The sequence below is a fragment of the Gossypium hirsutum genome, chromosome D12 (genome assembly GCF_007990345.1).
Source record: "Gossypium hirsutum isolate 1008001.06 chromosome D12, Gossypium_hirsutum_v2.1, whole genome shotgun sequence".
Classification (NCBI taxonomy): Eukaryota; Viridiplantae; Streptophyta; class Magnoliopsida; order Malvales; family Malvaceae; genus Gossypium; species Gossypium hirsutum.
The window spans coordinates 15,568,913-15,593,386 of record NC_053448.1 but is presented as its reverse complement, the minus strand read 5'-3'; the positions used below and the strand labels follow the sequence as shown (position 1 = coordinate 15,593,386).

General features: G+C 33.5%; 1 protein-coding gene across 6 annotated transcripts; it reads right to left on the bottom strand.

The window, feature by feature from the left end:
• Nucleotides 1–2,898: 2,898 nt before the first annotated feature.
• On the bottom strand, nucleotides 2,899–6,770 carry LOC107945438 (cytosolic purine 5'-nucleotidase). Of its 6 annotated transcripts, none has more exons than XM_016879445.2 (9): nucleotides 6,328–6,766; nucleotides 5,507–5,623; nucleotides 5,315–5,382; nucleotides 5,045–5,149; nucleotides 4,385–4,545; nucleotides 3,916–4,050; nucleotides 3,425–3,538; nucleotides 3,236–3,327; nucleotides 2,899–3,122 (listed from the first exon to the last, which is right to left on the bottom strand). In XM_016879445.2, the coding sequence occupies exons 4-9, from the start codon at nucleotides 5,112–5,114 to the stop codon at nucleotides 3,002–3,004; spliced, it is 693 nt and encodes a 230-aa protein (XP_016734934.1). In that variant the 5' UTR covers nucleotides 5,115–5,149; nucleotides 5,315–5,382; nucleotides 5,507–5,623; nucleotides 6,328–6,766; the 3' UTR covers nucleotides 2,899–3,001. The 6 variants fall into 6 exon arrangements, with proteins under 6 accessions (XP_016734934.1, XP_016734935.1, XP_016734936.1 ...); XM_016879446.2 differs by having other exon boundaries at nucleotides 5,325–5,382; XM_016879447.2 differs by having other exon boundaries at nucleotides 4,385–4,625; nucleotides 6,328–6,763.
• Nucleotides 6,771–24,474: the final 17,704 nt, after the last annotated feature.

Below are 24,474 nucleotides of genomic sequence, written 5' to 3'. Positions count from 1 at the left end.
TGGTTTTGCCTTATTAGGGATTTCAACTGATAGCATTGGTTCGATCTCTATGGGATCTTTTTCTTCTTCTTCTTTTTTTCTTCTTCAGGATCCTCGCTTTCTTCAACTCGTTGCTGTAGAACAGTGTCTTCGGCCATTCGGTAGATGTCCCAATCTGTGATTGTGCCCTGGCTACAACCTGTCTTCTTTACGTTTGCAAGAATTTTAGCTTTCAAGTACAAAATTGTTATCGTAAAGGAAAAGTAAGCTGGTCCAAAATGTCTAGCGGCATAATTCTGCATTTCTCTCAGGATGATTTTTCCCACATCAATGGTCTTTCCAGTTAAAATCGAGTATAATAAGACCATTCGCTCTAATGAAATTGTAGTCCTATGTGAAATAGGCATAAGGCTGGATCGAATGAAATAGAACCATACCTTCGCTAGTGGTGTAAAATATTCTCTACGACAAGTGTGAATTCCTTGCTTTGACATAGTCCACTTAGAACTTGAACTGTAAGTTCCTCGAGAATTTCTTGCAGATTTTCAAACTCAATATCGCTCGTCAAGGAAGAATATTCGTCGTCTTTGAAATTTTGTAATTCAAAGGATTTATTAATAGCATTTGAGGTTATTGGTACCTTGATTCCGCAAACAGAAACTTCTGTCTATTTGCTTGAGGTCAAATTCACGTAAAATTCATGAACTAACTCCTCATCTGCACTAGGTTTTTTCTCACAAAATAACTCCCAATTGAGAGCTTCAGCAATTTGTCTAATGTATGCCATGAAATCAATATAGTTGCTTTCTTTCAGCGTAAAACCTTTTTCCAGGGTACATCTGTTGATTCTTGAAAACGCTTTTGTATCTTACTTTGGCTTCTTCACAGTGGAATTTATTTTATGATTCGTCAATTTGAGCAGAGGCACAAGTTCTTTTACGAGGCATGATTAACCTGATCATAAGATAGAACAAATATTTCCTCAAAAATTTAATTAGTATAAAATATTAATAATTCAATAATTTGAAAAATTAAATAATTAAATAGAATTGAAATTTAGGAGAAAAATTTTCCTTACCACCTTTTTATAGAAGTTAATAACTCAAAGAAAATAAATATAAAGCAAAAGAGGTTGGTTTAGGGATGGTTGTAGGGTGTCTTGATGGTGGGGTACGATAGGCAACGGTGTTGGTGCGAGTAGTAAGGCGCGGTGTGAGCAGATGCACGAGCAGCCAGCGGCACTGTCGGGTGAGCGAGCGGTGTTACGGCTAGAGAGTTTGGCACTAGGTGATTTGGTACTTGGTGGGTTTTGGATATTTGGATTGATGGAGGGATGAGTGAAAAAAAAAAGGAAAATGTGGGTGAAATTTATAGTGAAGGGAGTAGGAGTTTAATTAGAATTCTTAGAACAAATTAATAATTAATATAATGTAAATTAAATTATTATTTGCTATTAATTTATTAAAATAGAAACTTATTAACCAAAATATGATTAAGTTTAAACTAATCCTAATTCTATGCAAAGTTGATAATAATTAATATATATTAATAAATATAATTATGTACTAGTTATTATCATCTTATTTATTAAATTAAATTAAAAATATTTATTCTACATGCCTTTTGAATAAAAAAAGAGGGATAAAAGGGTTTTGATTAATGTTTGAAAAAATAGGGATTAAGGGGTTTTGTTTAGGGTTAAAAAAGGATTAGAGGGCTTTGTTTAGGGTTTAAAAATGTTAAAAAAAGATTAAAAAATGATTTTTTAAGGTTTTAACAGAAAAGATCGAAAGAGGTAATTTTTTAGTATTTATAAAGTATTTGTTTAGTTTAGTGTTTATTGTGATTTATAGGTTATAAATATTATTGTTTTTGTTGTTTTTGAATTATTTGAAAAATGTTTTTGATTTATTGGGTTATTTTTGAATTATTTAACAAATGTTTTTGATTTATTGAGATTGTGATTTTTTTAATTATTTTTATAAGGTATTACTTTTGTAAGAAAGGAAGGTTGTTTGAAAGAAAGTGTGCAGGTATATTTCTGTTATATTTTTTGATGGAATGTTTTTTTTTCCGTTTATTATTAGATGCAGATAGCAACATATAGTGCAATTAGATTTATTTTGTTTTGATAGTTTCTTTATTTTAACATATTTTTTATGATTTTTTATGTAGGTAAAAGATGAGACCATTGAGTTGGAATTTATGAGAAATTTTTATTTTTTTTAATTATTGAACCAGTATAAATAAGCTTATTATATATTGTTTAGTATTTTTGTATTGATATTATTGTACTATATTTATTGTATTATATTTAGGTGTTTTTCTAATTATTGAAAATGGACCACCTTACCAATTAATTATCCAAATGTGTTATTCGCAAATCTATGTTAGGGTGTCACCACTACAACAAAATAGACTTTTAGCGGTGCTTTTTTAGGCCTTTAACGGCGCTTTTAAGCGCCACTAAAAGTATTAGCGGCGCTTTTACAAGCGCAACTAAAAGTGCCGCTATAGACTAGGCCTCTAAATTTAGCGACGTTTATCTGAAAAAACGCCGCTAAAAATAATGACCTTTAGCTGCGCTTTTATCACAAACGCCGCAAAAAATCTTGACCTTTAGCGCCACTTTTATCACAAGCGCCGCAAAAGATCTTGACCTTTAGTGGCGCTTTTATCACAAACGCCGCTAAAAACATAACCTTTAAAAAAATTATTTTAATCAAATAATATTTATTTTTATGATAAATATTATATTATGTTTTATTTTTAAAATTTGAACTTTAAATATATTTTTTAAGGATAAATAAAAATATATTATTTAAATTAAATTTTCTATGAAAATTTTTAACTTTAAAACTAAATATAAAAATTAATGAATTTTGTTTTAGAATTTAAAATAATAAATTAATAACACAATTAAAATCCAAAAGTTAGAACTCAAGTTGTCATAAATATTAAAGTAAAAATAAAAATTTAGAATCAAAACTAAAATAAATAATACATATGAGAAACAGAATGACTAGTTGAGCTTGCCTATGACTATACACATTGCAAGGTAATAAAAAATACAATGTGCTTCTCTTTCTTTGCCCCAGCATTGATATGCTCCACTCCATGTATTAGGTTGTATGCGATCATAACTGAAGACAAAAAATTTGAACATAAAATCAAAGTAGATTTAGAATACATGAATGCATTACAGGAATATTATCATGTGCAGCAAATACATATGTGCAAGAAGTAGAGAATAAACCTATTTGGAAGTGGTGCTGTGAATGCCAAAATTGAGGGAAGATGATCTAAAACCCCTGCCATGAACTCCTCTCCAACTTTAGACATTGCATGCTGAGAAGATGCATCAGATGCTTGGAAAACATTTTGTCCATTCTACCATAAACTGAGATACACATGGGATCCAAAACCTATGTCATCCAAAGCATACCTGGGCAAAAAGTTGTGCAAGGAGAAGACTGTACTGAAGCCTTTGCATAACAATAAGCAGCTTCTGCATGTTCTCTGTCAGTTCTCGGTCATCCATGTTAGTTGCAGCAAGTGTCTAAAACCATGGAGAAGGAATCAAGAATTTTGTTATTTCACCATTGCAATAAACACCTTTTCCATGAATATATGCTTTTTATGATCCAACCATTTAGTTACAAATTTTGAGAATAAATATAAGCATGATTTCAGAAAAAAGAAAAGAAATTATACTGCAAGAAGCCTGAGAGAGTGTGAATGCTGCTTGCCGTTTCAGAAGATCAATGATAATAAGATAACAGGTATAAATTTGCATGATTTACAAAATTATAGAACATCCTTTTACAGGGATGAGACAGCAGTAAATTATACTAAACAGAAATCGCACTGTAGCATTAAGCAGGGATCTAAAATCCAAGGGATTACAAGGGGCATCATTTAATAGGATCAAGTCACCTGAGCTGGGCGTCCTTTGGTTCGGCGTTGCAGAGCCAACCGTAGTTGGTTAAAGAGATCCCCTACAACCTCCTTTTGATTTATAAGCTCTACCACAGTTGCACGAGGACCACGACTATGTATTAAAGCCTTATACTGTTGTTTCACAAAATAAAGACCATTTTCAGCACTCAGCAGTCAGGATTTAAAAGAATGCATTGCCACTTAATTTTGTCCATAGTTGAAATTCAGCGATCTCAAATGAACCTTATTTTCGTTAACAGTTCACAAGTCCAGTAATTAATACTGCAAGTTAAATGGTGTCCCTTTCACTTCACTTTATAGTTCTGATTAAATTCATCCTCAATAGACTAGAAAGTGAGAAATTCATTACAATAAAATATTGGCACAAAATAGAACTGAACTTTTGAAACACAAAATTCAGCTTCCATCTAGAAATAGTAAACATAATAAAAGAACATATTCATACCTCTTCCTCCAATTCTCGACAAATCAATGCCGTTCGCCATCGTAAATGGACTTTGAATTGACTTACATCAGTGTAAATATGGTCACCAACATAAAGAATCTCATCTCCATGGATATTTAGGGAATTCTCAACCATCTGAGCACTTTCCCCCGAGTACAAACCTCTTGCAGATGAAACAAAAGATGAATAAGTAAGAACTGCAAATCATGAGCAAACTATGATTTCTTCTTTTTGGCACACACTGCAAGACAAGACAAATATATTCAACAATTAAATCATTGGCTCAGAGTGCCAAAAGTGCACTGTCATCAAAAGCTAAAAAGTCCATATGTCAACAGGGAGTAATTTCTCAGCATCCTCAACTTTTGGTTGAGAAGATATTTAGAACAATATGAAGAATTATTTGGCTGAATTTTTAGCTATGGAAAATGCTGCAGCCATTACATAGCTTTCAAATACCCAAATAATATACCCACTCAATGGTATTATCTCTCTCAACCCCAAAATTTGGCCCATATGCTGGCATCAATGACAACCAAGAAACTGGATCAAAACAGATAAGTAAATGGTTTCTCTTTCACTCTCATGGTTTCGTCCACATAAAATGTTACATTATAAAGAAGAAATAAGATCAAAACATAAGGTACAAACATAGATCACCTGTACGAGTCTTAAAGCATGGACGCATTAAGCCCTCACCAGTCACAACCTCATATAATGGGTGTGACATTTGGAAGAACTCTGGCTTCCTTGCTGAGACTATCACTACAGACATACAGAACAGCAGGAAAACACAAATGCGTCAACATGTTTGAATGCCATTAAATCAAACATTCACATTTCCTTCTGTTAGAGCAATTTAATACTCATGAGAAAAAAGATTTTTTTTAAGCAAAGACAGAAAAAGAAACTGAAACAGAAATTCTTCACCTTCTTCAACCTTTTTTTTTATCTCTTTATTTTAGCGAACAACCAATGGCATCTTATTGGAAGCATGGCTGTATTCATAAAACATCATTCAGATACACAGGTAGATAAGAAAATAAAATTAGCAACTTAACTTAACTATAGCCCTCTAATGCTTCCAACAGAATGTAAAGAACAAACAAACACTAAAAATACCTCTTCTGGTGGATCATAGTATATTCCATTGTTTGGGATTTCACCCGGTGCTTGAACTGAGAACTTGATCCAAGCAGGAATGGAGTCCTTAATCCCAGATGGAGTTTCCATACGAATCTACAATTTGATTATCTTACATTTATTTAACCTTCTCAAGTTTAATTACTATAGATCAAAATGAATGCAGAATATACAATTCCAGAAAATGTAAACAACAAAATCACACTTAATTGAATTGTTAAGATCCAGACTCCACTGATTCAATCCTGAGCCCCAATTTTTACCAAAGGAAAAACTCAGTTCTCTAAAAAAATAAAAAATAATGAAAAAAATACAATCATCCTTCACCTATATGATCACATGATCCAGCCAACTCTGTTTTACTTTTCAACTCATAAGTGAACAGAAACTCATCTAACTACAAAAATACTGTCATATTGGCATAATGATTCAGTTAATTTCTTCTCCAACAAATAGTAAACAAAAATGATTCAATTTCAATGACAAAACCCATTCCCCAAATCACATCTAAACCTTACCAAACTGTAAATAAATAAAACACAGAATTTATGCTTATTTTTATTAACTATTTACTATGTAAAACACTCCATTAACATTAAAATCACTATTTTTTTCTTTTGAGAAGTAAAATTCAAATACTTAAATTGCTTTTTCTAACCGAATCAGCGAATTAAGTCAATAATTGCAGTTTCCAACACTAAACTTCGATTGAACCTTGTAATATCCAACTTGAGCTAATTTTGGTATGATTAATTAAGGTCTTCGTATGATTAATTAAGCCATGGTTAAAGAGAGCTTACCTACGAAACGAAACCACTGACGAGTTGGAGGGTACCACTGACGAAAACCAGCATGCCGCCAACACCGGAGGGCTGACAATCGACGACGGTGATGCTGTGCTGACACCACTAGAAAGGAAGGTTGCTGAGTTTAGCGACGATGCTCTGAGAGCCTTGGATCTTATGACCCTCGAAGGTCAACATTAAACCGTCCTGGTAGAGATTGGCTAGACCGGCCCTGCTCGAAAAGATGAAATTACCAGAGAGCGAGCGGAAAGGAGACGGAAAGAATCAAAGAACTTTGGAGAGAGGGAGAAAGAAGATCCGAGAAAAAGAAAGAAGAGGAGAAAGAAATGAGTTTGAAAAGGGTGAAGAAGCGAAATGCTCATAGACTGCGAAGAAGAGGGGAAAAATTAGGGGTTTCAGCTGGGGAAAATTGGGATAAGAAGGCGGCATTTTTTTTAAATAAAATGATTTTTGTAAAATTAAAGTTCTAATTAGAAGGGCCGTTTTATTAAGCTTTAATGCATAGTTGTGGCATTTTTTTTTGTAAAAAACACCATTAAAAATTAATTTACTTAAGTTAAATGGTGACGTTTAAGATAAATAATTCTAAACTTTTTAGGTAATATTTATAAGATTTATATTAAATTATAAATTTTAGGTTTTTTTGTCTTTTTTGTTTGTATTTTTATTTCATTTCTTATAATTTGGTCCTATATATCCAAAATAATTAATTATACGTACCTAAATATATATCCATCCATATATATATCAATACTATTTTAACTTATTTATTAATTCTATTTAAACTAATATTTTAATATATCAAATGGTTTAGATTAAATTTTTAAAATATATTTTAAAAAAACTAATTAATCTAAGCCCAAAACCTTGATTCGACCTCAGAATCTCTAAACCCTAAATTCCTAACTCTTAACCCTTAACCCCTAACCCATAAACCTTAAATCCCAACCCCTAAATCCATACCCCCTAATCCTTAAAATACCATCCAAAAAAATCCTTAAATCTTTAATAATCATAAAATAGTTAAAATCGATTAAACCTTAAACCTTTAACCCCTATCTCCTAAACCTTAAATCATAAAACATAAACCATAAACCCCTAACAACGAATTCTTAACCCCTAACCCCTAAACCTTATTTAATATAAATTAAAACACACTAATTAATCTAAACCTTAAACCCTAACTTGACACCAAATCCATAAACCCTAAATCCTTAACTCTTAATCTCTAACCCTTAACCCTTAACCCCTAAATCACAACCCTTAAACTAGAATCCCTAATCCATAATCCCTAATTCCATAATCTATAAACCTTAAAATTGTAACTCCTAAGCCGGCTTAAATCCTAAATTAACCATATACAATAAACCATATATATTAAACCCTAAACTATAATGATAATTAATTAAATATTTTAAAATTAATACTATCTATCTTTTACAATTATATATGAAATTATTTAATATATAAATTAAAAATCAATCAGTCATGTACTCAAAAAAATTTAAAATTATTTTAAATAATAGTAGTTTAATTTTTCTATTTTTAACAAATATTTTTCTATGTTTTTTATTTCAAATTATTTCTACGTGTCATTATTTCAAATTTATCCATTTTTAACAATTATTCAATTAAAAATAAATTGACAGATAAAATGTTTTTGCTTTTTCAAAAATGCCGCTAAAGCCCCAAAAGGTCAGGAAACGATGTCGTTAGGCTTAGATTTTTTGCCGCTTTTTTTTAAAGCGCCGCTAATGCTCGATCTTTAGCGGTGTTTTATGTAAAGCGCCGCTAATGCTCGATTTTTAGCAGCGTTTTTTGTCCAAACGCCTCTAAAAATGCCGCTAAAAGCCTGTTTTGGTGTAGTGCACATTTCTGTACTTTAATAATATTTTTCTATTAGTGGGATAAAAAGACCCAAATATAAATTAATTACCGAAATGTGGTTTTTGTAAGAAACTAATTGAACTCATTTTTTTAAAATTGCAGATATCTAAATGAGTTCTTTGATTATTGATGATGATCACATATCAAAAACGTTAATAAGATGGTAATAAGATTGTTATTTGTTACTCACGAGTCCCCTTATAAAAGTTCCACGTCATTTATAGAATTAAATTATGTTATATTAACTATTTCTGTAATGTAATAGTGTTAAGGGCCCATACTACGCATTGATGGGTCGTGTGAATGGTTTAGGATATCTGTCGGATGAACGACTAATGCCATACTTGGAGTCAGTGGCATTGATGGGTCAACGGCATTGATTTAGACGTTTGATTTGTGGTACGACTTAATATCTGCTTTGGTCGAGCGGTGGCACCTTGAGACCTACACTTTTCATTTGCCATGTGGGGAATACACCATCACTCTAGAGGATGTTGCATTGCAACTCGGGCTTCCAGTTGATGAGAGTGCAATAACGAGCGTAAGTACGATCTCTGAGTTGGCTGTCGTTTGTTATAACATATTGGGAGTCTTGCCTGGTGATGCTGAGTCGAAATTTACGGGTTTGAGGTTCTTATGACTGAAGGCCAATTTCGAGCATTTATCGATTACTGCCACTAAGCGGGAGGTGATGTGCACTGCTCGAGCGTACATTATGAACATTATAAAAGGTGTACTCATGCTGGATGCAAACAACAACAAGGTCCATTTAATGTACTTTCCTCTGTTAACTAATTTTCATAACGTTTGTTCGTATAGTTGGGGTTCCGTAGTACTAGTTATGTTGTATCGTGAGCTTTTTCAAACAACAAAGCCTTCTGCCGTGGACAGAGGCAAATGCCTCATATTTCTGTAGTCTTGGGCGCTTTACCGGATGCCATTCTTGGCATCAGTTAGTCACCAAGCATGTGTATTTCCACTCGTGAATAGGTGATAAAATTTTACCTATTATAGCAATTATTTGACATTTTTTTCTATGATATGATTCTAATAAGTTTTTTTGTTTTCATAGATGGAGTACTAATCCGAGTATTAAGAGATCATACACGGTTCTGATATACCATCTAATGATTGAGACACATGCTAGGGAGGGGGTCAGTTATTCCAATATTCGTGACATTTAATTACTTTATCTATCTTACTCGACCTATGTTAATATAACCATGTTATTAATTGTGCAGTTCATTTGAATGCTCTATTCCTTCCTAGAAATTGCGGCTATTATTCCCTCGTTTGCCCATATCCACTCACACCCGTGGTGCATTAACACTCTGGCAGTTTGGATACATATAGTATATCCCGACATCGCCAGTGCAATTGGGGAAGAACCATGAGATTAAAAAGAGGGGAAAACAGAGAAATAATTGGGCGGTAGTGCATCAACAATATATTGCAGTGTGGAACAACTGGATGGGGCAAGGGCCTCACATGGATCGTTCTTTCAATTTGCAACCCTCATTAGAGTACATACAATGGTACTACGAGATGGGGAAACCGTATTTATTTGGTGGGCAATCAATGGTAGTCCCCTTACACATGCAACGCCTTGGGAAACCTTCCAATCTCTTTCCACAGCCACCTCTTGCACTCGAGCCAGAGCCCTCACCCAAACCTGAGCTGACGTCCGACCCCAAGCGGTCTTATACACAGTCTAGGGATTGTTCTAATCATCCAGACTTAGGGGTTGATGACTATTTCCCGGGCTCGTCAGACCACGGATATCATTTAGAGTTTCCCAGATTCGATTCTGATCTACTTGATTTGAGATCATTGATGATGTTTGATATCTTCAGCCCATTACCATCGCAGTACTCCACTCTTCCCGACCCATTACCATCACAGTACTTCACCCCTCTTAGGCAAATGTTTGGGGTATACAATTTTTCTACTATGTTTAGCACACCCCTAGGTCCGAGTGAAGATAACGTTGATCGTCACGAGCACTCGCAACGCGAACGCTGACCACCAAATTCCTTAACTTAGAATTACTAAACTGAAGTTCATATTGTTACGAATATTTTCATGGCAACTTGGTATTTTGTTAACTACTGCAAATACATACTTAATAAATTAACCAATATCTTGAACACTTTTCAATGTCAATTCAAACAATTAATCAATCTTCATAAGCACATATAAGATTAAGTGAGGAAACAATATATTTCTATATTGAAATAGTTTAATCACAATAATCTTGCAAGTTATGTAAGACTAATGTACCGTTTAATACCGTCGCTAATTTAACCTTCAACTACCTTAGAAGAATAAACATGCACCAATTAAATAATGTGTCAATTAATTATAATTTCAATACGTTCAATGATTAATTCATTATTACCTTACATTTTATAATGCAAGTATAACTTAAGCATGATTTTATTTAATTAACAACAAAAACATGATTTTAATAATTCAAGTGGACAGAATCCAATCAATCTAACACGAATTAATTTAAGCCATTTTAATTAGAACAAGAACAAGAACAAAACAATTATTCATATTCATGATCGCAATATAAACAAGAAAATTAAAGAGAAGGGAACTAGGAAGCAAATCTAGTATTTCTCTAAAGCCAGACTAGTGTGCTTCTCTTCTTCTCTGCTCGATGTGTTGAACTGAGGCCTCTATGAAAAATTGAATGATGCTATTCCAAGGTGGAAGAAGGCTATTTTTTAAGAGTAAAATCGGCAAGGGACATAGGAAAATAAGGAAGGGAATGGAAAAGAGAAAAGCAAGTGAAAGAGAGAGATGTGTGGGAATGAAGGTGTGTTGAAGGAGATAGCAAAGGTGGGTATTTATAGGTGTGAATGACTACTAAAAATAGAAAATAATTAGCAGCCATACACTCTTCCTTGGACGGCCATACAACAAGCAAGTTTGAATGTTTCAAACTTTGCTAAATTTAGCTTGGGGCAAATCTTCAAAGGCACAAAAAGTGGAGGGATTTGAATGGAGTTTAAGGAAACCTTGAGGGCTATTTTGCAAGAATAAAAATCAAGAAAATTTAGCTGATTGGGTCAATTTGATGGACTATTTTGGGCTGCCACTTTCTCCTTCAAGCTTTATATTAATTTTTAACCTAATGAAATTTGGATAAAAATTAAATATAAAATATTTGAAATTATCATAATTTGGACCATTCTTGGCTGGAAAAATATTCAACCTTGCTCTTGGTTCACTCGATGCAAAAGTTTCTCCAACGGTTCAAGCCTTTCGAGGTGTCTGTCGAGCCAATTTTGAATTTTTGTGCTAAACTATCGATAATAAACCAAATTTGTGAAATTTTATAATAAAAATAATTAAATTTAAATATATTAGTAATTTAAGTGAAAATTAATTATTTTATAATTAAAGTGTGAATTTTGACAAAATTTACTATGAAACTGCACGAATTAGAACTCAAAATGTGCTGACAAAGTTTATATGTTTTTGTTTCAAAGTATATAATGGGAAATCTAGAGTTGAAAGTATGACTGTAAGAGAATTTCTGAGTTGTATGTTAAGTTTGGTGCAAATGCATGTAAGGTCTGTTAGGCGAGTCTATGTCTGTTCACCACAGTAGAGTCAAAAAGGGGTCTGTCGGGACTTTAATCACGATCTCTAAAAGGAAAGCCAATGGTCATGGCACCATATCATGTAAGATCATAGCCGAGCTATGGAATCATATGGAAAGACCATACCATGTAATACCATAGCTGGTGGGCTATGGCATCGCATGGGATGAACTAAAAGAATGTTATTACCTAATGGGGTTTTCTACGTGACTTAGGACAATGAGGGGCAAACCTCACAAAATGTGAGTCTAGGTGAATCCCTATCGTGAACACGCCCAAAAGTGGAAGCCTCTGTGGCAATCTTTAAAATGAAAGTCTTTGTTGCAATTTATGAAATGAAAGCCTTTGTAGCATAGCTCAGCCAATGAGTCTTCACAAGATTTTATAACCTTCTCTAAGCTGGATAACTTATTTTTGTATTGTTGGCTGGCAACTCTGAGAGCCCAAGTTCAAAAACCTTGCTTGACAAATATAATCTTTGAGGCTTGGGCGATAATAATTAGAGGATCCTCATTCTAAGTGGATGCAAGATAAGAAAAGAACATTTCCCTTAACTAATGAGGTAATAAACTCTACTGTTGTTAGGAAATGGTGCTGAGAGGAATGGAGGTTGGCATAGACTCCAAAAGAGCTCACCAAGGGAAGATATTCCCTGTTTCAGCAGGGGTAACATCTGATGTTTGAGAAGGAGGAATGGTTGGTTAAGATACAAGAATTGCTTTTGAAAAGCTCTGTGATAAAAGAGGATTTGAGGAAGGTATGAGAGAACTTGAAAGATAGGTGGGTTGTTTTGGAAGCGATGGGATCTTTGAAAGAGTAGGGATCGAAGGTGTTGGGGTGACAGTAGCAACAAGCTCCCTATGTGACTTGATATCTTACTAACAGAGGGCAATCACTACTGGAAACATAAAAATATACACACATTTTCATGCCCTTTTTAACTCAAATTATGCAATTTCATTGTAATTCTTATCGAAAAATATATAAAAATTTTAAAATAATTAAAATTTACTTATATTATAAACATGTTGAATTTTAATTAATTTTATAATAAATTTTGATTAAATTTGATCATTGTCGAAAGATTCGCACAAAGGGCGAAAATTGGCTCAGCAAACACTACTAGAAGCGCAAAATCGAGAAGCGATTATTGAAGCATCGAGGCAAATTAATTTTTCAGCTGAAGACGGTCCAAATTATGAATATTAATTCATAATATAATTAATTTTAATTTTAATCCAATTTATTTTGGGTTAAATAATTATTATTAATTAATTATGAAAAGATGCCCAGTTGAGCTAAACCGAGAAAACTGATCCAACCGAGCACTTGGCTGCCCAAAATCGTCCCACATGCTGACCCAATCAGCTTGTTTGGCTGATTATTTGACTTGCAAAACAGCCCTTGAAAACTCCTTGAATTTGCATTCAAACCCCTCACTTATCATGCCTTCCTAGATTTTTCCCTACCTTAAAATAGAAAGTTTGAAACCTTCAAACTTGCCACATGTCTGGCTGGCCATGGGGGGAGTCTATGGCTGCTTATTTTCTCTATTTTTAGTACCCATCTCAACCTATAAATACGCCCCTTCAAAACCTCTCATCCTTTCACTTCTCTCTCAATTTCTCTATTCAAAACCCTTCATTTGTTCTTCATTTTCCTTCCCATTCCCTTGCCGATTTCACCTCTTGGAAAAGAGTCCTTCAACCATCATTTGAACCAGCATTCAAGTGTTCATGGAAGTCTCGGTTCAACAAGAACAAGCGGAGAAAGATGAGCAGAGCTAGTCAAGCCTCGGAGAAACACCAGATTTGATTTTTGTTCCTTATCCTTTTAATTTTATTGTTGTTTTTATGAACATGTCTATGAATACTTGTGATTTTGATATGTTTAATTTAATTAATATGGCTTGAATTTAATTCGTGTTAGGTTGATTGCATTTCGTCCACTTTATTTATTAAAATTGTGTTTGTGTTGTTATAGGCCTTAGTAAGTTGTTTGATTAAGTAAAACCATGACTAATGAATTAATTATTTAAACATGCTGAAATTGTAATTAATTTACACAATACTTAATCAGTGTATGTTTAATCTTCTAAGGTAGCTGAGGGTTAAATTAGCGACGGTATTAGACAATACATTAGCCTTGCATAACTTACAGGATTTTTGTGATTAAACTGTTTCAAGGTAGGGATACATTGTTACCTCACTTAATCTTTTATGTGCTTATGAAGATTGATTAATTGTTTGAATTGACATTGAAAAATGTTTAAGAGATCAATTAATTAAATAAGTATGTATGAGCAGTAGTTAGCAAATTACCGAGTTGCCATGAATTTATTCATAACAACATGAACATGAGTTTAGTGATTCTAAGCTAATAAATGTAATTAATATAACACAATTATGTCATCTTGATTAAAATCATCTTTTGAATTCGTGCATTAGAACTTTTATTTTTATTTTAGTTTATTTTACTTAGTTAAATTTTAGTTTTTAACCACTTCCTCAAAATCAAAATATTTTCCTTTATCAAAGTGTTTTAATTGCATTCATAACTAAATTCTTTTCACAGTCCTTGTGGGTACGATAACTTGACATTTATTTGTCACTTTATTAGTTGTTGCGATTGTGTACACTTGCACATTTCCATCATTCTAACTACTACCTAACTCCTTAGTGCTTTCATCCAATATGACCCTCTTCATTATTTTCCTTACTGTTGTTTTCTTTAAAGGGGTAGTAGTAGTCTTTCCTGAGCCATGAGTTTCGTTGAGCATAGACGAGATGTCCATGTCTTAAGAATTAGATTAAAATGAAGACCCTACACTATCAACGGGAGAATTAGCCCGAAAAGAAGTGGAAGTAGATGATGTAACAGGATTAGTGATGAGATTCCAATTTCGAGAAGGAAAGCCAAAAATGCGATAAAAATAGACGGGTGACTCTCTTTCGTCTCCTAACGGGATTTTTTCCAAGTCTTCTTTGGAATTATATGGCTAAGCCTGAAAACCAGATCACACATTAAGGCCTTCCACCCATTTGAAAGAATCCTCTGATTTATAACCATTAGGGCCCACTTCCTCTAAACAATATCGAAATACATTTTTAACTTAAACGAGTTCCACTAAGTTAAGCACACGCCACTTCTTTAATCATTTTTATTACACATCAACAAGCTCAAAGTCCACTAGCTGACATTGGTTACAAGTGCTCTTTTTGGGAAGGGACTATCTGGTTGGAAAACCAAAACCAGATTCAAGCCTATAGATGGCCCTTAAGTATTTGTCGTTCCTTTGATAGAGGTTGGAGATGTTGTTCTTAATGATAGGCTCACACCCAGAATGTGTACTTAAATGGGTGTTATCAGCAGCAACGCCTTATCAAATTACCTTTAACTGACACAACTTCTAAAATACCCCCAACATAGATGGCTCATTATGCATGCAACATTCAATGTAATAAGCCATCAGCGTCCGCCAAGATAACGCTGGTAATTTCCTAGGTGTAGTATCATACTCATTTAGAATGAAACAAAAGAAGGGATTTAAAGGAAGATGAAAAACGACTTCTAAAAGGATTAAGGGTAAAATGAAATCGTTGGTATTACTACTCATGTGACATTTTTCAGACTGTTAGAAAGGGTACGCAAATTTTGGCATTCGAATACCTCGAGCTTCGAGATATCTAGCCATCTCATCCTCGTTGGTGTTATAGGTAATTGAATGGGTTTTCACCCCAGGCAAGGTATTTTTGGGACCATGAGGTCTAAATGTAACATAAATGGAAAAAGTGACATTTCAGTTGTTTTTCTAAACCCTTCCCTTGAGTAGTGGTTCTAACCTTTTTGATGACAAGTTTATGAAAAATAAAAGGAAAGAAAGGAAGAACAATTAGTACCTTTGAATAGATGAAGGCAAAGAGAGCACAAAATTAGTAGAGTAGACAAGAAATTAGGGATTCGGATATTGTAAAAAATAAAAAAGGGGGTGTTGAAATGATGGGACAAATAGAGGTAGTCGTGCGTGAGAAGTTAAGTGAAAGATGACTGTTTGGGTTCTCTAATAAGGTGATGACATTTTTCATGAGGCACATTGTGGAAATTTGAAATTCTAGTGAAAACTACTAAGCGTGGGTCTCGCCCAAAATGGCTAACCTGATGATATTTTGAGTGAATATGGGATCCTTGTGTTACACTGAGTGGGCGACTAATGATTTTGTGAGTTGTGTATTTTCACCAATACTATATTAATTTTGAGGATGAAATTTCTTAAGTGGGGGAAATTTGTTACACCCATTTTTGGCAAGTCTCGAGTTGGCGAGTAAATGGGAATAATTTGTGTGGCAAGATCCTATTCTCCTAATAAATGCTTTTGGCGGATAGCTCAGGTGCATAGTTAATTTTAGATTATAAGGTAAGGATTGTTCTTAGAATGTGTGGATATGTATAGAAGAAGGGATTGGTAGGTGTATCAAGGATTATTGGGTAATTAAGGTATCACCAAAGGTAAGGTACGAAAAGTTGGTCTAGTTACTGGGCAAGTCACATTCTAATAAGATGGTCAGGATTGAACAAAGGGATAACTCAAGGATACGTAAAGATTTTGAATCCTTGTATATGTTTCTCTATAGCTGTAAGCCGCTAATAGGGTAGTTTTAAAGGTTGGTTACACATGTCAAGTTCCACTATGAAAATATGGATTTTATATGTTTATTAAATAAGAAAATGGGGAGTTATCTTCTCCCTTCTATTTGAAACACCATTTCTCACTTTCTTTAAAGTTGATCAAGGATCTTTCTTGCTAAGCTGAAACTAAGGATCGGAGTTCATGCAGGAGGATGTTTCATATCTTGGGTAAGTATTATAGACTTGTATGTTGACTTTTGAAAGAGTAAGTCTTTTTTATGTGCATAAATAGTAAGACGAGGGAATGAGGTTTTCAATGGAGGATATCTAGGTTTTAGATGATGATATAAGTTATATGAATGAGTTTTAACGGTATCCCTATATCTTATAAGTAGTGATTATTGGGTTTTCGTGTTGGATGTTTGGGATCTGGAGATCAAGCTATTGTTCGTGGGTGTCAAGTGAGTCCCTAAGCGTCTGTTGTATGTTGTTTATTCTAGACGCTTTTGCGAAGGATCATATGAACTGTGATCTGAAACTAAAAAGGGATGGTATGATGAATATGCTGATATATGAATGTTGGATAAGACTTGCATGTATAGTTTGTATGAACCTAACAAGTATAGGGTATATAATGGGAAATCTAGAGTCGAAAGTATGGCTGTAAGAAAATGTCTAAAATGTATGTTAAGTTTGGTGCAAATGCATGTAAGGTCTTCTAAGTGTGTTTGTGTCTGTTCACCGTGCTGGAGTAAAAAAAGGTGTCCGTCGAGACTTTAATCACGATCTCTGAAAGGAAAGCCAGTAGCCATGGAACCATATCGTGTAAAACCATATTTGGTGTATGGCATCATATGGAGTGACCATACCATGTAGGACCATAACTGGCGGGTTATGGCTTCGTAAGAGATGAACTAAAGGAAGTGTAATAGCTCGTTTTTCAGTGGTGTCAAAAATAGTCATTTCGAGACCACAACTCCAATGTGTCAGTCTGTAAATATTAATTATTTAAATGTTTAAAAGGTTTTTAATGTCCTATTAAATTTTGGTTAAGAAATTTTGTTGTTTAGATAGTTAATTACGTAAAAAGACTAAATCGTAAAAGCCATAAAAGTTAGTTTCTATTAGTTAAATGTATCAAGTGATAATGGGAAATATAGAATACGGGCCTTAAATGGTAATTATACCATTAGAGAAGTTATTGGACGGTTTTGGCTTATAGTTAGTCAAAATTGTATGTCTTAATTAAGGGTAAAATTATAAATTAGTAAATAAATAATTTTATAACAAAATTAAGTAGGAAAACATTTCCATCTTATTCATTTTTTCCTTCTAAAACTGAAAACCCTAGAAGACATTAGAGAAAGATTCGGTCAAGCTTTGGCCCTTCAATTTGGTGAGTAAACCTTTCCCGTTTTGAGTAATTTTTATGTTTTTGAACTTGTTGTAGCTTGATCTAGCTAACTTGAGGACTAACTTGTAAAACTGTCAAATTTTATGGATTATGCTATTAATGATTTTGAGTTATCCTTGAAGCTTTATGGTAGATTGTTGAGCTTGGTTGTTAGATAAGACTATTTTGTAAAGTAGTTTTTGATGATTTTAACGTTTATGGATTAAAACGTAAAATATTAAAACTACTTGTACTTGATTGAATTAATAGAAAATATGGGCTATAATGAGCTCCTGCATGGTTCGGCTAAGTTGGGTTTAAGTTGAAAATGGTTTAACTACGTGTTTTGGACTTATGGACTAAATTGCATAAAAAGGAAATGTTGAGGGTAATTTTGTAAAAATGTCTAAAATGACTTAATTACATAAAATGAGTTAATTTTGCTGTTGGAATTAGTTAATTGAATAAAATTGTTATTTTAAAATAGTTTAGTCTGGTAAGTTCGTTCGGTTTAATTTCAATCCAATTTAAATGCATGTCATATGAATTTAATTGTTGAATGTTGAATAATGTATCAAAGCTTGTAATTTAGAATGGAAGTAATGAATCGTTATAGCATTGAGTACTGATGAAATATCCTGAGCCGGATGAACTTAAGGTAGAGTATGATTAGTATGCCATTAGTTTATCGTGTGGTACGGGATTGGTATGAGATGTGATGATAATTCTTGTATATCTCATGTACACTGAATATACTGAGGCCCTATAGTTGTTGCAAACTATCATGTTATACCACAATGTGTTACCGGGGTCGGATGTTTGCCTACGGACTAGGCATTTAGTGCCGAGGTGTGTTACCGATTATATTAGCTCGTGTGAACATTTGGCATGTTCTCGGATGGTTAACCTTGTACTCATATCTGTATAACGATCTTCAGCAATGTTTTAGTGATAATCAAATGTTATTGAAATGTAGAAAAAAATTATTTATATTCTTGTTGAGCACCGACACACCTATTGTGAGTTGATAGGAAGTTTGATTATTACTAACTACTATTGAATAAACACCCAATTTTAGATCAATAATTACTTAATCAATAAATCAATTGTATAACCAAAACATGCAAGATATAAAATACGCACAAGATTTTATCTCAATATTCATATAAACTTTAGTTGATCAAGTGAACGAAAGATAAATAATGAAATAAAAGAATAATGGAAAAAATAATGTGCATTAATAAATAGTTGAAGCACAATTTTGGAACAATCTTCGCTTGCAATCGTCTTCACATCGAAATAGAAAAGATTTCAACTATAAGAACATAAAAATAAAACTGAACGAAAACAAAGTAAATAAAACTGTCTGTCTAAGTCTAAAACAAATCCCTCTAATGAGGTTATAAACCAATTTATATCGGCATACACTAGGGTCTAGGTGCCTAAAATGCCCTTGGAGTGATTAGGGTTCAATTAGGGAAAATAATCCTAAGTGGCTGTCCGAATTCGGCTAAATATTCCCAAGTTTGGTCGTGTTTTCATGACATTAGGAAACTCCTCATCGCAACATCGCCGTGAGGATCCTCTTTCCAAATTTATCACATCGTCGTGACACGGGGAAAATTCTCTTCATGACGTAGGGTAATTTTCAGCCATGGCAGCTTTGAATTTTTTTGTTGCGACACATACCTTCTTGTGTCACAACACGACCATCGTCCCTTGTTCTTCTTAACCTGAAATGGCACCCTACACACTTAAATATCCTATTAGTCTTTCTTGAGGCCCGAGTTGGCCTGACAAGTCATCAGAATAGTAAAAAGTGTGTAAAGATTCTTATTTTACAACAAAATGAATCTAAGTTAATAAAACTAAAAATGCAATAAATAAACATAAAACAGCTAGAAAACAAGCTCGTTAAGTGTCGAAAAGACTCTAATTGGCGATAACAAATTGTGTTAGATCAAACTCCCCATAGTTAACTCGTTGCTTGTCCTAAAGCACCAAAATAAAGAAACAGAAAACAAAACAACTAAGCAGTGCTTGAGCATATGTTTCATACTTGAGATTAGTGTGGACCATTATAAACAAGACAATGTGATGAAACTTGTAACTCTAGCACGATATATAATTGACTCTCGATATTCAATATCAAACACTTTAGTTAACTAGGTTACAAAGTAAAAAAATTCAAGAATGTTAAGCATATTATTCCATCTAAACAAATACGCAAGTACACATTTATGTTCGAAGAATACAAGTGGTCAGAATTGAAAATATTTGGTTTAATTTTCATCTAGGATTCATATCACCTAGGTTACATAGGACTTTTCAGCCCTTAACATTCTGCGGCTTAGGTTGGTTCTAAATTGAAAAAACTAACACTACAAAATGGATTAAGCACGAAACTAGTTTGTAACATTATATTGACCCCAATGCTACCCTAATTATACCCCTTAGCTCAACACCTTATATCTACTTCTCCCACCTTTCTTTTCTCTCCATTTCTTAAGGTACAATATAGTATTAATGAGTACAATCATCTTAGCGAGTCTTTTGTGTAAATTTGAGTTTATATATTTTTACTCACCTTACTTTTTTTTTGTTTGAGATTTTCTTGCTTAAGCCTTCACAAAGCTTTTCTTCACTTGCTTTTTTCCTTTTACGCACAAGTTGCAAGAATCTAATGCACATTATACTATACAATTCCTTAGTTTTCACTCTCAATTTTTTATCTTTTTTTTTTTGAAACCTCCATTATGTATCTACCTAACCCTCAATATCAATGGTCTGACATCTAAGTTAGTGCTAAGACCAAAAAGAAAAGGATCAAGAGATTATATATTAGGCTCATGGTGTAACAGCCCATTTTTTAGTGGTTTCAGGACCACGAATCTGATGTATTGGTTCATAAATATTATTTATTTAATATTTACGATGTCATTAAGGTCATATTAAAATTTGGTTATAAAATTTTATCGTTTAGTTACTTAATTTAGTAAAAAGGACTAATCGTAAAAGTCGCAAAAGTAGAATTACATTGGTTAAAGGTGTTAAATGTCAATTAAAGGGGTAAGGTAAGGTATCCAAATAGTAATTATACCATTTAAGTGTTTAATAGACAGTTTTTTGAGACTTTGTTAGTTAAATTTAAGTGAAATTCATTAAGGGTAAAATGGTAAATTGAAAAATAAAATGGAATTAAAGAAAATTAAAAGAGAATAAAACAAATGTTTCATCTTCTTCATTGAATTAGAAAGAATAAAACCCTAAGGGAGAGCTTGAATATTCGACTAACTTAAACCTCTTGATAGGTATGTGAAATTTTGTTTGTTTTTAGTAATTTTTATGTTTTTGAACTTGTATTAACTTGATTTAGCTAACCCAAGGGTTAATTTGTAAAATCGTCAAACATTGTGGATTGTGCCATTAATGAGTTGAGTTGTTTTCTTGAAGCTTTTGAAAGATTTCTAAGCTTAGAGGTTAGATTAGACTATTTTGTAAAGTAGTTTTTGATGATTTTAATGTTTAAGGACTAGATTACTAAAACGATGAAATTGCTTGTACTTGAAAGGAAATAAATGCAAGTAGGGCCTGGTATGAGGTCATGGAAGGATTAGCATGTTTGGGTGTAAAATAAAATGGGTAATTTGGGTGTAAAAGAAAATGGGTTATTTGCATGTTTGGGCTTGGGGATTAAATTGATTAAAGGTAAAAAGTTGAGGGGAATTTTGTACAATGTCAAAAAGGACTAAATTGTATTGAATGATTGATATTGGTTGTTGATTTTGTTAATTGAATAAAACTATTGTTTTAGATCACGAGCGTGTTGACGAGCGTGGAAAAGAAAAGATAGCGGAGTACTTCTTGTGCTTTTGCGATTACTGCAAACCAGTGCAGTAAGTTCGTTTTTTATAAGTATGTTATAATTTATTTCATTACATTTGCCTTACTAGTGATTTGAAATATTTTGTGTCTCTAAACGATGGATTTGACGATGTTCAATAGTGAAATTGAACATATTAAATGTACTGATACTGGCCTCGTGCCTAACAGGCTATATGCTGATGATTGAAACAGGCCTAGTGCCTAGCAGGCTATAAATCGGTGTAATGTTTTGGGACTTGAGCCTAGCAGGCTTTAAGCTAGTGATATGCTTCAGGCCTTGTGCCTAGTAGGCTTCGTGCCAATGAACAGTTCACTCTGAATATCAATGAATAGAGAATTCGTCAAATGACAGCTTGAAAAAGGATCGAAATCACTGTACTGTTCATTATTCACTTGTTGTGAACTATGTCCGACAGGATCTAGGATGTTCTAAATGAGTGCTTGTTATGTTCTGTTTGATTTACGAACTTACTAAGTTTCAAGCAAACTTACTTCTATATGTCCTTTGTTTTGTAGATTTCGTTTTGTGGTTGGGGAGATTTGATCAAGCTCAATGAAACACACTATTTCAAGGACTCTTTGGTAGATTTTGGATAATTTGGTTATATGGCATGTGATAGGGATTTTGAGTATATTCGTGATTGTATATGTGTAATGGTTTTGTGTTTTGATTGCCATAGATTTGTGGTCTAGGTTAAGTACATTTTGAGTGGCATGAGTTGTATTGCGTTCTGGCATATGCAAGAGTGTGAATGAGTATGGAAATTGGTATGGTTTGTTCATGAATGAGTAAGGTACTTTAGTTGGGAAAGCAAGACTATGAATGTGCTTTGTAGCTTGTATGTTCAAATTAAGAAATGAATTGTTTAGGTGTTTGATTTGTGGTGTTATTGATGGCACATTGGTTTGGCACATAGGCTATTTTCTTTGGCTTGTTTTGAACATATTTGATTGCATTTTGAATGTTTCTATGCATATGCTTTGAAAATTCTAGGTATATAAACATTTAGGTATGAAAAAGGGAAAGATGTTAGGTCAATTAAAGTTGCACACGGTTTTGACACAGGCTGTCACACAGTCATGTGTCTCACACAGGATGAGACACGGGCGTGTGGTCTAAGTCAGTGAGTTACACAATCTGGCACAAGGCTAGGTACATGGGCGTGTGGAATGGCCACACGGGCGTGTGGTAGAGCTACATGGCCGTGTGACCCCGGTAGGTAAAATTTTCCAGTTTTGTCCTTAATATTTTGACTTGTATCGATTTGGTCCCTGTTTGTTCGTAAGCCTATTTTAGGGCCTCAAAGGCCCGATTTAAAGCCAGTTCAAGTATGTTTTAATAAAAAATGTGTCATATTTTAGTAGGGAATTTAATGGATGGACAAATGTTCTATATCATGTGAATATTGCGATATGTACAATAACTCTCCGTAACTCTATTCTGGTGACGAAAATTGAGAGATTGGTGTTACAAGAGGTGACAGTATACTCCTCATTGAGATATCTTCAGGGGTATGTTGTGACATCGAAGGCAGACTTGAGTTTTCTCTATTTTGTTCCCTATGTTGCAACATCGAGTCATCCTTGTTGCAACATAGTGAGTAGTATGTATTTAATACACCTTTTAATGGTCTCTTTCACACTCACAAAGTGTGTTAGCTCGCCCTTGGGACTCATTCGGCCTCTAAGGTCAATAAAAGACTCAATTTGCACATTTTATTGAATGTAAATAAAACTAAGAAAACTTAACCAAACCATAACGAAAATACTTGTATTCTAGTTGCTTAAATGTGAAAACCAGTTTAATCTACTACACTGAATTATGGCAGATCAAACTCCCCCACACTTAAGTCATTGCTTGCCCTTAAGCAACATAAACAAAAATAAGAAATAAAGGCAACGACCCTTGTGCAAATATCATATAAGTATTGACTTCAAAGCATATAACTTAAACATTTCATGCTTACTAACAACTTCAACATGATGAGTATTTCACTTACCACTTTTGAGCTCAAACATCTAAGTTTAGTATGTTACAAAATATACAATATTAAGGGTCTCATCTGTAGGAGTCCATCAATAAATCGTACAAGTAATCCGATTATTCGAGTAGAATACAAATAGTCGTTTATGCATATGTTTAGTATGATGTCCATTCATGCATAAGGATATTTAGGTCACATAGGAATTTTCGGCTTGTAACGTTCTGAGGTTTAGGACAGGTATGAAATTCAAAGATAGTAAGCATCAAGAGGGTTACAAACATGAAAATAGTTTGGCACATCATATTGATCCCTATTATTCCCTCATTAGTGACTGTTACCTGCTCACCGCCTTATTTCTCCTTCTCTCACTTTCTTGTCTCTCCATATATAGGAAGCCATAGCATGACATAGTAACTATGGCTAGCCACGAGTTTTTGTAAACTAATGAACAAGTTTTTCTTTCTTTTGTGACTTTGTGACTTTTCTCTTTTTCAACACATATCACTCATGAATGTTTTTTTGCTAGTTTAAAACTTTTTCTACTCGTTTTGATTTCTTTTTTGGAATTTTTTTTCACACATTAGGCTAACTTATAGTTCCTATATCACACCAATATTTCCTATTTCACTCTATTTTTTTTACAAAATCCGTCGTGGTGTATCTACTTAACCTTTAATACGTATGGCCAGACATCTATAGTCATGCAATGCAAGACCAAAGAAAAAGGGCAAATACAAATTAACGTTTCTCG